The following is a 16711-nucleotide window of genomic DNA, read 5'->3' as shown; positions in this document are numbered from 1 at the left end:
GTAAATCCTTGCTGAATCTGTCCAATCCTGCCTCTATTTTCCAAGTGCTCAGTTACTAAATATTTTATGACTGGCTGTAGCATTTTCCCCACCCTCTGTGTACTCTAAATGTTTGCTGATTTTTCACCATCACCACTTTAAATAACGTTCCCAAACTATCACAGCCAACTTGCACCTCATATCATTATAATTTTCCCTCTTTAGATTAAGGACCCTAATCTCAGTATCAGTTTTGTCTCTCTTCACCTTGATGAGGAATTCTATCATATTATGGTTACTTATCCTCTAGGGGCCTCGCACAACTAGATTGCAAACAATTTCTTTCCTATTACACAATATCCAGGCTTGTTGGTCCCTCCACGTATTGATCCACAACCCATCTTGTGCACTCAAAAGAATTCCTTCTCTAGTTGTTAATTTGATTTGCTCAATCTTTATGCAGATTAAAGTCACCCATAATTAGACATGTTCCTTTATTGCATGCATCCACAATTCCCTGTTGAATACCATTTCCAACATCACCCCTAAAGTTTGGGGGTTTATATACACAACCCTAAACAATATTTATTGCCTCTTGCTGTTTCTCAGCTCTATCTACACAGCATCCACATTATTGGAGCTAATATCCTTCCTTGCCGTTTTTCACGTTACTTCTCCTGTTCTCATATTTTTCACTGTGGCTCTAATTGACCCTGCCATTTTTCTTATTCCTCTTTTTAACCTATTGGTTTTGCCTTTGATCGCTCTTCTTTTGACTCATATGGGTTCCCATACTTCTGCCATTTTAGATTAAAACCTCCCCAACTATTATGGGAAACACATCCCCTATGACATCAGTTCTGGTGCTGCTCAGGTGTAACTTGTCCAGTTTGTACTGATCCCACCGAACCCAAAACCATCTCAATGCCCCAGGAATGTGAACCCCTCCCCATCTCACCATCTCTTCAGCCACGTTTTCTATTCTGACTAGCATATGACACTAGCAACAATCCTGACATCATTACTGTTATGGATGTTATTGGGATGCTACCCCTTTATAAGTGAACTGGTCAGCTGACTGAAAGCACAGAGCTGGGGGTTCAGTCTTGAGCCAGTTGTAGAGGTGTGAGCATCTAAAATATAGTGTAAAAACTGAAAGAACTGTGGATGTTTTAAGTCAGACACAAACAGAAATTGCTGTAAAACTCAGGATCTGGCAGCATCTGTGGAGAGAAATCATAGTTAACATTTTAGGTTGTGATCCCTCCTCAGAACTCCAAGTTTTGACCCAAAACATTAATTCTGCTTCCTCTCCACAGTGCTGCCAGACCTGGTGGCCTTTTCCAGCAATTTCTATTTTTGCTTGTGTTTAAAATAAAGTGTTCCTTTTCCAAGTCTTACTTGTGCCTCCCTGGTGTATAATTCCTGATTCCCAGCAAATTAGAAGCTTTATATATTCGCTTCCTGAAGGGCTTTTGCCCAAATTGTCGAATCTGCTGCTCCTCAGATACTGCCTGACTGCTGTGCTTTTCCAGCACCATACTCAACTCTGATCTCCAGCATCTGCAATCCTCACTTTCACCTATATATCTCTCGGAGGCCCTACTTTTCAACTTAATTCCCTGTGTTTTGACTTTAGGACATCTACGCCATTTGTACCAATGTGTATCACAGTCACTGGCTATTCACCATCCCCCTCCAGAATGTCCTGTAGCTGCTGAGACATTAGTAATCCTAGCATCAATGGTGGTGGTCGGGGGGGGAAAACAAACCATCCTGAAGTCTCATTTGCGGCCACAGAAACACCTGTCTGTTCCCCTTACAATTGAATCCCTTATAACGGTTGCATTCCAATGCTCGATACTCTTCCCCGGTGCAGCATAGCCAACCACGGTGCAATGAATGTGGGTGTGACTAATAAACTCATTGGACTATAACCTGGTGTTGAGAGATTTTTGACTTTGTCCATCCCAATCCAACATCCACACCTCTACATCATGTTCACCTAAGAGGTCATTGCCCCTCAACACTATCCAAAGCCATGTATGTTTTACAGGCGAGTAGCCACAGGAAACTCCTGCACTGCCTGTCTGGTCCTATTGCTCTGCCTTGTGACGACCCATTCCCTCACTGTCTGTGAAGTCTTAGCTTGTAGGGAGGGGGTCACACTACATGTGCTATCCCTGATACTCTCCGCCTCACGGATACTTCACAGTATTGCCAGTCACTGCTCTAGTTCAGAAATCTGGGCTTCTAGAAGCTGCAGCTGGAAGAACACACCACAGCTTTGAGCTTCCTGCCATGATTTACTTCTTTAAATTGAGCTCTTTCAAAGATGCTTAATATCAACTACTGTAGGGCTCTTATTCCCTTGTCCTCGTTACAGTAGAATGTAGTCTTTACACACTATAAGCCACACAAAAAAAAAAGCAAAAGGAAAAACCAGCTTTTCCCTCTGCACTGAACTCCCACTGCACACACTGTCTCACTTAGGAGGAGTTCTCTCCCACTGCTCATGCAAAGCTTATTGTAATAGCAAGAATTCAAAAAAAGATCAGTTAACCATGGTTAACAAAGGAAGTTCAGGATGCCATTCTTGGGTCTACCTACAGCAAATAGACTGTAGTCGTTCAAGGTGGCAACTCAACCACTACTTCCTGCAGGTTACAGCACAAGTGCAGATCCAGATTCCTTTTAAATGAGTCAAGGCTTCAGCCTTAACCAACAAACTGGGGCTACAGTTCAAATCTCTACCATCTTCTGGGTTAAAAGATTTCCTTGCTAAAATTTCTACCAATCACCTTAAATTTGTGTTCCTCATCCTGGGGGAAAAAGAAGTCGTACTATCCACTCCATCTAAGCTCCTCATTATTTAATACACTTCAATAAAGCATTTTATTAAATGAGGCATAAAGGTGCTCAAGGGCAATAGAAGATCAAGGAAATAACTACCTATTACAATGCAAGGTGGCTGTGCTCATTCTTAATGTCCTAGCCCAGCCATCATCAACTGGCTCAATGGTCTGCCTTCAATCATGACATCAGAAGTAGGAATGATTTCTGATGATTGCAGTGTGAAATCCCATTGTTAACTTTGCAGTTACAGGGGCATACCATGCACTCCAGAAACTTGGCAAATGCTCCCTGAATCCCACGTGATTTAACCTTACTAAATCAGTCTACCATGCAGATGCTTGTTGAAGGTTTTCAAAGTTGAAACTTTATTGCTGGAACAGCACAGCAGGTCAGGCAGCATCCAGGGATGCTGCCTGACCTGCTGTGCTGTTCCAGCAATAAAGTTTCAACTTTGATCTCCAGCATCTGCAGACCTCACTTTCTCCTCGAAGGTTTTCAAAGCACAAACTGACTGCATTGTGTGCCAACCTCAACTGTACTTTTCAAAACTTCCTCCTCCAACATCTGGGAGACAAGGGCAGCAGGTACACGGAAATACCCATGACCTACAAGTTCCCTCCAAGCCTCACATCTTCCTGAATGGGAACTGTCTTGCCATTCCTTTACTGGTGCTGGATCAAAATCCTGGAAAATCTTTCCCAGCAGCACTGGGTGCACTAAACCACTGCACAGGGACTGCAAGAGTTTCAAATTCAGCCATTTCATTTTGACAGTTCAATTTTGGCCACTTATTTTAAACAGGCATGCCAAAGTTTATAAGTATTTTATATAGCGAAGTCTTCAGGATGAGGGTATGGTTTCAAATAGGTTCTGGGTGAATGCTCAGAAGGAACAACGTGAAGGCAAGAGAAAGAAACAAAAATTTAAATTGGTTCAAGTGATTGACTGAGGGCTACCACTGAAAATGTGTTGCTGGAAAAGCGCAGCAGGTCAGGTAGCATCCAAGGAACAGGAGAATCGACGTTTCGGGCATAAGCATTCCTGAAGAAGGGCTTATGCCCGAAACGTCGATTCTCCTGTTCCTTGGATGCTGCCTGACCTGCTGCGCTTTTCCAGCAACACATTTTCAGCTCTGATCTCCAGCATCTGCAGCCCTCACTTTCTCTTAAGGGCTACCACTGCAGGGTAAACCCTCTGAAGGAACTGTTTTGACAGGCACAATACCTAGAAAAGTCACCCCATGGGAAGGCAAATTTCTCTGAAGGAAATTGCTCCATTGTGCAATGTTTTGAGGGAACACTCCCAGGCAGACTGCTGTGAAGGAGGGACACTGAGTGAAAACGTTTGAGCACTGCTCCCTGGAGACTCAGTCTAAGGGACTGGTCAAAAGGAACACCACCAAAACGCAAAATTCCAAGAGGACCTGAAATAATTTTTTAAGAGCTGGCAGCTCATCAATAATCACCTTTTTCTTTTTACTAATGCATAGTCTTTGACAGTAGCACTGCTGCCATTCCAGAGCCTCAACATCCCTGACATTCACCCTTCAAGTCAGATCTCCCTGATTGGATCAGATTAACAGCCCTATCAGGGAACTTATATTCTATAAAGGTCCAGCTGGCTGACCTTATTATAATCACTACATCCCTCCTCCTGAGTTCACGGTCACAAGGTGGTCCAGTTCGTTTCAGAGCCTCCTGGAGTGTTTTAACATTGGGTCAGGTTCCTCCAGCTTTGAATTCAATAGGAGAGCCATGTAGTGAATAGGAGCTCACCTCTTGTGTCTGGAGCACCTTGGTAGACATGCACACTTCTTCTGGAGGCAGAAGCATTGAGGTGGCTAGTTTCATCATGTCCATCTCTGATTCAGAGGACTTGATGTTTGATGGAGAGGATGAATCAATGAGTCCCTGAAGTATTTCTGAAGGTTCTGAGGGACAGGACAAGTTTTACTCTGCACAGTCTGCAAACTTGTAGCTTTAAAATTGTCCTCGTGCTTTGTTCAGAATAGTTGCACCTACCCAAAATTTATAAGTCACTGGTCCTGATCTCACGACAATCATGCATCCTGCACATGTGGGGCCACTTCCATGATTCTTACACCAGACTTCTGAATCAAACAGTTTCTCTCACTTGGTGGAATCTTGGTTTGGCATTGGGTTCCTGTTGTTTCATCCTGGGTGAAGTCTGGGAAGATAAGACTTAGCCTGGTGCAGAGTCTCCTACCCATTAGCAACTCTGTTGGTGTTATCCCGTAGTTGAATGAGGGGTGTTCCTATAATCAAACAAGAACAATGAAAAATCTGGTACCTAGTGAGGCTATAGCTGTTTTTTTTCAGTCTAGCCTTCAAAGTTTAGATCACTCTTTCTCCGTATTGAATGGTGGTGGGGGGAGATAATGGAACTGATCTAACACATCAAATCCCATTTGACTTTCAGTGGTAACTAAATTCCCTGCTGGTAAACAATGGCCCATTGTCTGTGACCAATACCTCCAGGACTCCTGTGTCACAAAAGGTGTGTGCAATGTTTCTATCGTTGCTCCAGTGTTTGCCAAAATGGATTCTATGCATGTCCAACCACTGAGTGGACGTTTACAATGATTAAAAATAGTCGACATGCAACAGAGTCCAAGTTTTACCCAGACATTTCCATGAATGTGAGAAAAGTGTTGGTGTTACTTTCTGTCCTTGTTGAACATTCTGGACATTGTCCCACCATATGGCCTGGCCACCAGATATAACTCCTCACCAACATCTTCATTTTGGAAACTCCAGATGACCTTGGTGGAGTTCAGCCAGAATGAGGGCGACAATCACTCTTAATCCCCATTACATGTCATTCTCCAAGTGAGCGATCTCTCCAGTCCAAAAAAGTTTTCAATCTAGCTGTGATGACCCTTGGTTTCCCCCATTAATATCAATTGTTTCAGTTTAGAAAGGACTGGATCTTTATGTCAAAAGTTTGATATTGTTAGCGGTTACTGGTAGCCTGTCCAGAAAATTCAATGTCATGACAGACTCTTCCATTGGGGGTACCACAGATGATGTGTCTGCTAATGGAAGGCAGCTCAATGCATCCACGTTTGCTGTTCAGCCACCGAGACAGCGTTCTAATTTGCAATTATACACATTTAATATTAGAGCCCACTGCCGAATATGGCCCAAAGCTAACGTGTGGCCCTGCCTTATCCACTTTAAGTAGACTGTTTTAAAAAATTCTCAAGGTCAGGTTCGTAGGAGAGTAGTCTGACACAGAACAAACGACCAAGAGGCGAGTCTGCTAGAATATGGGCATTTTATTCCCCGCAGCGTCGCCACAACCAGGTCTCATACAACGGGTCTGGCTTATACTCACTCTACATGTTACCGGAACTGGGAGCCGTCAGTTCTCGTAGAGCGGTTGCCAACAACCCACGCTCGGCGGTTAAACGTAACCCCGGAGCAGACTCACCGAACTGGAGACTTTTCCAGCTGATATACTCTTTTCCAGATATAAACATTCATGTGAACAGCAGAGCAAGGCTAAAAAACACATTCCATTCTGGTTACATACAGATAAGAAGATTCACACGGGGAGGTGTGTAATAAGATTCACACGGGACTAAGCAACACCTCCATTCCGGTTAGATTCACACATGTATTGGGACATAATTTTTAACCGTTTCACCACATAGACCAAGTAGTGGTTCATGACCCATTATCATGAATTTTCACCCATAAAAGACATTGATAGATTTTGTGACTTCAAATATGACCGCCAATCCTTCTTTATCTATTTGGGCATATTTATGCTTTGCACTAGCTTAAGTACCAAGGACTTTGGCTATGGGCATTCTTCTCCAGTGGGCCACCTATGAGCTTATACCACCTCGATGCCATTCCATGAGGCAATGCACATCAATGACAGATCTTTCTTGGGATCCTAGTGTGCCAATACATTAGAGGATGATAGTTGCTGGTTTACTTCATTGAAAGCTACAGCTGGTTTCTGAGACCCATTTCCAAAGCTGACCTTTTAGTAAGGAGTTGCCAGGATAGATGCCAGGTATGAATTCTCCACAATAATTTACTAGATCCAAAAATGACTTAAGCTCCTAGAAAAATGTGGGGCCAGGTCATCTTTGGTCACCCACACTTAATTCTCCAACAGATGTAACTCAGTCTTGTTGATTCTTTAGCTAGGTAGGTCACTTCTGGGGTCTGGAACACACATTTTTTCCCTTCTTAGGCATATGCCTGCCTTGGAAAAACACCTTAGGACTATATCCAGGTTCACTAAGTGTCCCTTATTAACCTTCCCTGCTATCAGGATGTTATCTAGGTAAATGGCAGTCTGAGGTACGCCTTGCAAAATGTTCTCAATCAGCCACTGAAAAATTGAACAGGCTGACAATACACAATGTATTGTGCCCTTATGGATATTAATCATATGACTATCCAATGACCGTTTAAATGCCCTTAAAGTTGGCGAAACTACTACTGTTATAGGCAGTGCTTTCCATGCCTCTATTAGAGTAAAGAAACTACCTCTGACATCTGTCCTATATCAATCACCCCTCATGCTAGCCATCACCATCTAAGGAAGAAGGCTCTCACTGTTCACCTAACACTGAATATCTTATACATCTAAATTAAGTCACCTCTCAACCTTCTCTCACAAAAACAGCCTCAAGTCCCTCAGCCATTCCTCGGAAGACCTCACCTCCATGCCAGGCAACATCTTAGTAAATCTTCTCTGCACCCTTTCTAAAGCTTCCACATGCTTTATTTAAATGCGATGACCATAATTGTACGCAATACTCCTAGTGTGGCCACATCAGGGTTTTGTACACCCGCAGCAAGACCTCGTAGTTTGAAAACTCAATCCCTCTACTAATAAAAGCTAACACATCGTATGCAAAAGGTACCTAATGACAGAAAAAAAAAAAGCTGCAGCTCCATAAGCTGTTAGGAGCTCTATTCATTTTTCTTCAGCCTCAACATAGTTAGCCTGGAAAAACATAATGCATTCTTTACAACTTTGGGCACAGTCAACCGAGTCAAACTTCCCACATAGAAGCTGGATGTAAGAAAATGCTTACCCAGTCACCCCTAACTGTTACGAGCAAGTTTCTTCAGTATCGTTCTTTTACCCTTATCACTACTGAAATAACACCTCAGAGGCTGCATCCCATCACCAAGCATCCTTTGTTCAGAAATATTTAGCCTTTGACATTAGCAATGTCTCTCACCGAGAGAAACGTTCACATTCTCAACATCCCTGACATTCATCCTTTTATATCAGCCTGATTAGACCAGAATAGCCCCAATTAGGGAATTTATATTCTGAGAACCAGCTGGCTGATCTTGTTACAATCACTGCAGATCAAATCAAGGAGACAATTCCAAAGATTTTAATAGAGTAAACAAGGTGAATCTATTTCTACTGCTTGGAGATTTAATAGCAATGAATTTATCTGGCTTAATAAAAATCTGGAATTAATAGTTCATCTCATGATAACCATGACAGTTATTATGGATCGTTATAAAAATCCATCTGGTTCACTGACGTTCTTTAGGGAAGGAAATCTGCTGTCCTTACCAATGATGCCCCTATCCCATGAAAGAAAAAAAAATAAAACTCGCAAAAGAACTGGATAGGAGACGAAGGGGATGTATGTTACAAGGGGTTTGTGTTATATTTCCCGCTGCGTGTCTCCCTGCCACTGGAGAAGTCCATGATCAGTCCACCTATCTAATGCCCAGCAGCCTCAATTTGCAGATGGCTGCTTAACTGAGTCAGAATGGGGTTTCTGATCTCATTTGGGAGCTTTGGGAGAGCTGTGAGCCAATCTGATTGATGATTGCTTGTCAAACCAAAAGTGGTCAAAGTCATCTGATGGATCCTAGATTTTATTAAGCCCAGGGAATTTGGTGGAGGGTGTGTGCAGGCGAAATGGCACAATCCATGAAGAAAAGGAAGAGGGACCCAAGCTTTAGACCATTATTTAGCTACTTACCAAGAGGAGGCAAGCCACCTGACCCCCTTACATGCTCAATATTAGGTCGGAGGTGGTAGGAAGGCAGCAGGCAGGCCATGTATTTTATTTCTTCAAGTACGCCAGCAGTGAGCTTTAAAATTCAAACCAATTTGAACTATTTTGCAATGAATTGATAAGATTTGGATAAGATTTGGATTGCAGTGATTTGGAGTGGCAGAAGCATATTCAGTAATACATTTTCAAATGGAAATTGGGTAAATACCTTGTGGAAAGATTCACAGGGATATGGGAAAAGTCTTTTTGATTTATTGAATAAAATAAGTCATGTACAAAAAAAGTGTTCTTAGTGTCAGCATTCACGCAGTGCGAGTACACACTAGGAATTGTAGACTTGCATTATAGACTTACAAACTTTTCGAATGTTCTGTGGATACTACAGAGTTTTGTGCACTGGGCCAAGAACTAGCATTGAGGAGTACAATATACAGAAAGTTGAATAGGCTTTAACATCCAAAAGGTGTGGTGCTTCATTAGTCAAGATTGCATTTTTCTTCGCTCTTATTTTCAAGACAAGGTTAAATTCAAGTTACTGTTTCAACAGTCAAAGTGACTTAATTCACATATCCCTTCAATTGTAAGTATAATTTTGTGTACCTGTCTTGGTTGGTCAATCTTTGCTCCTGACGCAAGCAGCATCTTAACCACATTTAGATGGCCGCCTTGTGCTGCCAGGAAAAGTGATGTAGCACCATCCTGCAAAAAGAAAGGAATTTGGTCTATCACTGATTTTAATACAAAACTTGGAAAGTAGGAGAGTGAAGTTACTCTCCTCAACTTTGAACAAAAGCGCAATAAGGCTATAAGGCATAGAAGCAGAAGTAGGCCATTCAGCCCATCAAGTCTACTCTGCCATTCAATGAGATCAAGGATAATCTGAGCAAATTTTCTTCAGAAGTGTACTGTTTTCTCATCACCACTGACGTAACTGAAGAGGCCAGTATCCCATCACCACATCATCCTTTATTTACATGTGCACAGTACATGGGCTCTGACCAGCCAATTATAGAAGCATAGAATAGAATCCCTACACTGTGGAAGCAAACAATATGGCTCATCAAGTCCAGTGACCTTCCAAAGAGCATCCCACCCAGGCCCATCCCCCTACCCTACTCCTGACACATCAAGTCCATCCCCCTACCCTCCAAAGAGTTGAAAGTGTGGTGCTGGAAAAACACAGGTGGTCAGGCAACATTTGAGGAGCAGGAGAATCAACATTTCGGGCATAAGCCCTTCATGAAGAACGAGGTTTGTGGGCTGGGGTGGGGCTTGGGGAAGACAGCTGAGAATGCAATAGGTAGATGAAGGTGGGGGAGAAGGGAATAGCTCAGAGAGGAGGGTGGAGCAGATAAATGGGAAAGATGATGGACAGGTCAACAGGACAGTGCAGAGTTGGAGGCTTGAGACTGGGATAAGGTGGGGGGTGGGGTGGGGAATGAGGAAACTGGTGAAATCCACATTAATCCTGTATGGTTGCAGGGTTCCAAAGCAGAAGATGAGGCGTTCTTCCTCCAGGCATCAGGTGGTTAGGGTTTGGCAATGGAGGTGGTCCAGGACCTGTGTGTCCTTAGTGGAGTGGGAGGGGGATTTGAAGTGATCAGCCACAGGACAGTGGGGTTGGTTGGTGCTGGTGTCCCAGAGATGTTCTGAGACGATCTGCAATTTGGTGTTCTGGACAAAGGTTTGTGGGGGGTGCGAAGGTGTGGGTGCAGCTTTTATACTTCTTGTACTGGCAGGGGAAGATACTGGGAGTGGGATGAGGGCTGGTGGGCTTGCCAAAATGTCAATTCTCCAGCTCCTCGGACCACACTCTTGACTATGATCTCCAGCATCTGCAGTCCTCACTTCTTCCTAGCTGACCCTCCAAAAAGCATCCCAACCAGACCCATTGCCATCCCCTATTCCTGTAACCCTGCATTTCCCATGGCTAATCCTACTAGCCTACACATCCTTAGACACTGTAGGCAATTTAACATTCGAAGCTCCTTGGATGCTGCCTGAACTGCTGTGCTCTTCCAGCACCACTAATCCAGAATCTGGTTTCCAGCATCTGCAGTCATTGTTTTTACCCAATTTAACATAACACCAAATCCACCTAACCTGCACATCTTTGGATTGTGGAAGGAATGAGGAGACTCTGAATCTTCTGATTGTAAACTGTACTGTTGAATAAAACAAAACCAATGTATTCATCTGTTAATGTTAATTCTGAGAAACAGCAATTTACAAGGGAGAGGAGTGGCAAAGCCAGATGTCAAACCCTACCATTCAACCAGTTTTCAAGGACAAACTTCAAATCCCACTTTCACTCATGACAACAAAGCAGTAACAAATTCATACAAAACAGTCCTGTTAGATAAGAAACCGTGCATAGAATACAGAATACACCCCAGGAATGCAGCATCCATTACCATAAACATCAAAATGTAGAGTCCATTCCCCAGGAACAGAGTCCACTCCAGTATACAAAGTACATTGTCAGAAATTGAGTTCACTCCAAACTGCAGAGTCCATTGCCAGACAGAGGGCACAGACCACTTCTGAAGGCAGCAAATGCACACCCCACAGCACACACACCCGTGTCTAGTCTCCATAGGGGCCTGGCCCATCCATTGAGAATTAGGCCCACTCTCAGAAAGAGACTACATTGTAAAGGTACAGTTAACTCAGAGGTTTGGTCCACTCCCAAAGCCCAGGATCCAGCAAATGCTCACCTCCCAGCACTAACACAGTTGTTCAGTCTTTACAGAGGCACAGTCCACCGACAAAGGACCAGGTCTACCCACAGGAACAGCTCATCTGGAAATGTGTATTTTCTTACAGACGCTCATCCAAACACCAAAACAAAAAAGTGAAAACACATACAAAATGAAAGAAAACCAGAGAGCAAGGACTAAGCCCTTGTCAACATTTCTCTTTCACTTTGAGAAAAGGACAAAGAGTAACACACAGACTATAACCAGCCAGTGAAACAACAGTTCCCTAATGAAGGCTGAATTACACCTGAAACACATTGACTGTGTAGACCACGCAGTTTAGAAATCAGTCCTCAATTGAAAAGGAACATCAGATAACAAAACTAGCTTTGTAAACCAGCCAGTTCAGGAATTAGGTTCTTCCAAAAAAGCAGAAACTAACAGAAGCAGTAACACACTATGGCCTAGCCAGCATAGAGTCTGTCCGAAATCTCCTGTTTATTTTCTTTATAGAGCCAGCTCTCAGAGTGAGCAAGATGTCTGACACTCCTTTTTCTTCTTTGTTTTCTTTTGTTATTTTCCCCCACACTACCATCTAACAGCTGTAGTGCTTACTTAAATCTCCTAGTTATATTTTTTCTTGTGCTTATTTTTTCTCCTGTTTTTTTTTCCTATTTTCCCCTGACACTAACAGTGGTAATGCTTATTTGAATTTCCTGTTGTTTTAAAACAAACTTTTTTCTTATTTTATCAATACACAGGTTTACAAAACAATTAACATTAACAGCTGTGTACAAAGAAACAGTAATTTTACAAGGGAGAGGAGTGGCAAAGCCAGGCCCCAAACCCTACCGTTCAACCAGTTTTCAGGGAAATGAGGACAAACCTCAAATCCCAGTTTCAATCATCGCAAAATAGTAACAATGACAAATACATAAAAGACAGTCCAAATACATAGAGTGCATAAAATACAGACCCCCAGCAAGCCACTGTCCCTCCCACCTTCCGGCCACTAAGGCAGCCCACCCCTACGCCCCTGTCCACCCCATGCTCCTTCCAGTTCTTGGTCTGCCCTGACATCTTTCAACCACCTCTAGGACAGCCCATCCTTCTTCCCCAACCCCACCAGGCTGACTGCAGTCAGGACGGCCCACCCACTTTCCGGCTACCCTAACGCCTTTAGCACCTCCCAGCCATCTGTAGGACAGCCCGCCCCAGTGCCTACCCAGGGTGACAGCACTGAGGACGGCCTACCCGCTTTCCAGCTCTCGGTCTGTTCCAACATCAAACTCTCACCTACCCCGATGCGCCATCTGGCCTGTAGACTATCTTGACACACCTTCTGGCCACCTCTAAGACAGCCCGTCCCTTTCCCTGGGACGACAGCATGCAGGACAGCCCATAAGCCTTCCAGATCTCAGCCCATTCCAATTCCCTTCTGGGTCTCGGCCGCTATGACACGCCTTCCGACCACCTCTAAGACAGCCTGACCCGATCACCCCTTCTCGGGACGACAGCACCCAGAATGGCCTACCCACCTTCAGCTCTCGAGGCAACCGGCCTCAGGGTGGCCTACCCACCCTCTGGCTTTTGGGACAGCTCATCACTTTCAGGTTCATAGGACAACCTACCCACCCTCCAGCTCTCAGGATGATGGCTTTCAGGACGATCTGAGCCTCCCAGCCCACAGTAAGGGATACAAGACAGCACAGGTGATAAACCCAACAAGCAACAAGGCAGTCAATTACCAACAAAGAGTCCTTTCTGGTAGAGAGTCCATTGCCATAAACAGTTCTCTTCAAAATGTGGCATCCATTCCCAGGATCAGAGACCACACTCCAGTATACAAAGTGCCTTCTCAGAATGAAGTGCACTCCAAACTGCAGAGTCCATTGCTAAAAACAGAGTCCATAATGGAGGGCAGAGTCCACTCCTGAAGGCAGCAAATGCACACCCCACAGATGTTCAGTCTCCTTAGAGTCCTGGCCCATCCATACAGAACCAGACATACTCACAGGAACACAGTACATTGTAAAGGTGTAGTTAACTCACAGGGGTTTGGTCCACTCCCATACTCCAGGATGCAGCAAATGCTCACCTCCCAGCACACACACACAGGGGTGTTCAGTGTTTACAGAGGCCTAGGTAGTTTCTACCCACAGAAACAGCTCATCTGGAAAGTTGTATTTTCTCACAAGGGCTCAGTCTAAACACCAAAAAACAAAAGGAAACTAGAGTCCAAGGGCTAAGCCCTACTACAAAATCAACATTGTACTTTTCTCAAAGTAAAAGAGAAAAGAGTAACACAGCTGTAACCAACCAGTGAGACAACAGATCTCTAATGAGAACTAAGTTACACCTGAAACACAGTGACTGTGTAGATCAGGTAGTTTAGAAATCAGTCCTCAATAAAAAAGGAATACCAGTTAACAAACTAGCTATATAATTTGGCCAGTTTAGGAATCAGGTTTTCCCCCAATAAAAGCAGAAACCTAAATGTCATTGTCACTGTCTTGTCATATGTGGAACTGGGATTTGAGGTTTGTCCTCCTCTCCCTGTGAAATGGTTGAACAGTAGGGTTCGGGGCCTAGCTTTGCTGCTCCTCTCCCTTGTAAAATTGCTGTCTTTTGTGTACAGCTGTCAATGTTTTTTGTAAACTGGTTTGTAATTTGTTTAATAAAATAATATAACCAGGAAAAAAAAAAATAAAAGCAGAAACCAATAGCAGCAGTAACACAGTGACTGTTGCCTAGCCAGCACAGAGTCAGTCCCCTAAACGGAGGAGATTCTAAATCTCCTGTTTTTTTTTCCCTTTATAGAGCCAGCTCTCAGAGTGAGCAGGTTGTCTGACATTCCTGTTCTTTTCTCTCTTTGTTTTTTTTCCTATTTTCCCCCACACTACCACCTAACAGCAGTACTGCTTATTTAAATCTCCTAGTTATGTTTTTTTTCTCATGCTTATTTTTTTCCTGTTTTTTTTCCTATTTTCCCCCACACTACTGCCTAACAGCAGTAGTACTTAATTGAATCTCCTGGCCCAGATTGACAACCCCAATTAAGGATTGCATAGTCAATGAGATCCACCTGGTTCTCATTCCAATCACTACAATGACGTTCTCAAAATATAGACAATAGACAATAGGTGCAGGAGTAGGCTATTCTGCCCTTCGAGCTTGCACCACCATTCAATATGATCATGGCTGATTATCCTTAATCAGTATCCTGTTTCTGCCTTATCTCCATAACCCTTGATTCCACTATCCTTGAGAGCTCTATCCAACTCTTTCTTAAATGAATCCAGAGACTGGGCCTCTGGGGCAGGGCATTCCACAGAATCACCACTCTCTGGGTGAAGAAGTTTCTCCTCATCTCTGTCCTAAATGGTCTACCCCGTATTTTTAAGCTGTGTCCTCTGGTTCAGGATGAGATTCTGAGAGGACTGGATAAGATAAATGTTGAAAGAATATTTCCTATCGTGGGAGAAATAATGCTTAGGCCACACAGATCCAAAATAAGTGAGTTCTCATTTAAGATGTAATGAGAAATCTTTTCTTTCTGTGGATTATGATACTTTGGAATTCTCTTACCCAGAGAGTGATGGATGCAGATTCACTGAATTTTTTTTTAAGGTGGAGATGGCTGAGATTCTTGACTTACAGGGGTGTCAAAGTTTTTCGGTTAGGCAGCAACATAGAGCTGAGTCCACAATCAGATTAGCTATAATATTTTTAAATGACAGAGCAGGTTTAAGGGGCTGAATGGCCTACGCTTACTCCACATTCATATGTCAAATAGTACCAGGTGTAGGTATTTAACCCCTCATACCTATTCCACCATTTAATGACAACATGACTAATTGTGGCCTAACTCCATCTGAGGTATAGTTAGTAAGTTTGCAGATGACACCAAAATTGGAGGTGTAGTGGACTGTGAAGAAGGTTACCTCAGATTACAACAGGATCTTGATCAGATGGGCCAATGGGCTGAGAAGTGGCAGATGGAGTTTAATTCAGATAAGTGTGAGGTGCTGCATTTTGGAAAAGCAAATCTTAGCAGGACTTATACACTTAATGGTAAGGTCCTAGGGAGTGTTGCTGAACAAAGAGACCTTGGAGTGCAGGTTCATAGCTCCTTGAAAGTGCAGTCGCAGGTAGATAAGATTTGGTATGCTTTCCTTTATTGGTCAGAGTATTGAGTACAGGAGTTGGGAGGTCATGTTGCTGTACAGGACATTGGTTAGGTCACTATTGGAATATTGTGTACAATTCTGGTCTCCTTCCCAGCGGAAAGATGTTGTGAAACTTGGAAGGGTTCAGAAAAGATTTACAAGGACGTTGCCAGGATTGGAGGATTTGAACTATAGGGAGAGGCTGAACAGGCTGGGGCTGTTTTCCCTGGAGTGTCAGAGGCTGAGGGGTGACCTTATAGAGGTTTACTAAATTATGAGGGGCATGGATAGGATAAATAGACAAAGTCTTTTCCCGGGGGTTGGGGAGTCCAGAACTAGAGGACATAGGTTTAGAGTGAGAGGGGAAAGATATAAAAGAGACCTAAGGGGCAACTTTTTCACGCAGAGGGTGGTGCGTGTATGGAATGAGCTGCCAGAGGAAGTGGTGGAGGCTGGTACAATTGCAACATTTAAAAAGCATCTGGATGGGTATATGAATAGGAAGGGTTTGGATGGATATGGGCCGGGTGCTGGCAGGTGGGACTAGATTGGGTTGGGATATCTGGTTGGCATGGATGGGTTGGACCAAAGGGTCTGTTTCCATGCTGTACATCTCTATGACTCTATGAGATGTTAAATGGGCCTCAGCTTAATATCTGGTGCCTGCCTTGACTTCCTGCTCATGTATCAAAAGAGAAGCTTCAATTCACAACATAATAATTTTCTACTTCTTTAACCAATACAAAATAATTACCAAAATGTGACAGACTATTAATACGTAACATAAATGTTAATTATTCAGATAACAGCCATCACCTTCCCATTTTAAGCAATCAATAATATAGATTTAACATTTTTTTTGCTTAACACATCGTTAAACATTTCCAAGCACTTAGCCATGTTTGTCTTGAACAATTAGTCCATGTGTCTTTAATTAAATGAATTGACAAAACAATGTGATGATATTTCCT

The 16711-nt window shown here is 43.3% G+C and overlaps 1 protein-coding gene across 6 annotated transcripts in view; it reads right to left on the bottom strand.

The window, feature by feature from the left end:
- Nucleotides 1–16711, bottom strand: part of ankrd29 (ankyrin repeat domain 29) — a 110361-nt gene that overhangs the window by 24855 nt on the left and 68795 nt on the right. For 5 of the 6 annotated variants that reach the window (XM_087986765.1, XM_043687599.2, XM_043687600.2 and 2 more), the window contains one exon: nt 9473–9571. In XM_087986765.1, coding sequence (XP_087842891.1) covers nt 9473–9571 — 99 coding nt within the window. Of the gene's footprint in view, nt 1–4882; nt 5111–9472; nt 9572–16711 lie in introns of those variants that run through there. The other variant, XM_043687603.2, reaches the window with a different exon arrangement.

The sequence above is a fragment of the Chiloscyllium plagiosum genome, unplaced genomic scaffold, assembly GCF_037043375.1.
Source record: "Chiloscyllium plagiosum isolate Xiang-an unplaced genomic scaffold, Cpla_swu_hap1 HiC_scaffold_4, whole genome shotgun sequence".
Taxonomy (NCBI): Eukaryota; Metazoa; Chordata; class Chondrichthyes; order Orectolobiformes; family Hemiscylliidae; genus Chiloscyllium; species Chiloscyllium plagiosum.
This window is presented reverse-complemented; position numbering and strand designations above follow the sequence as displayed.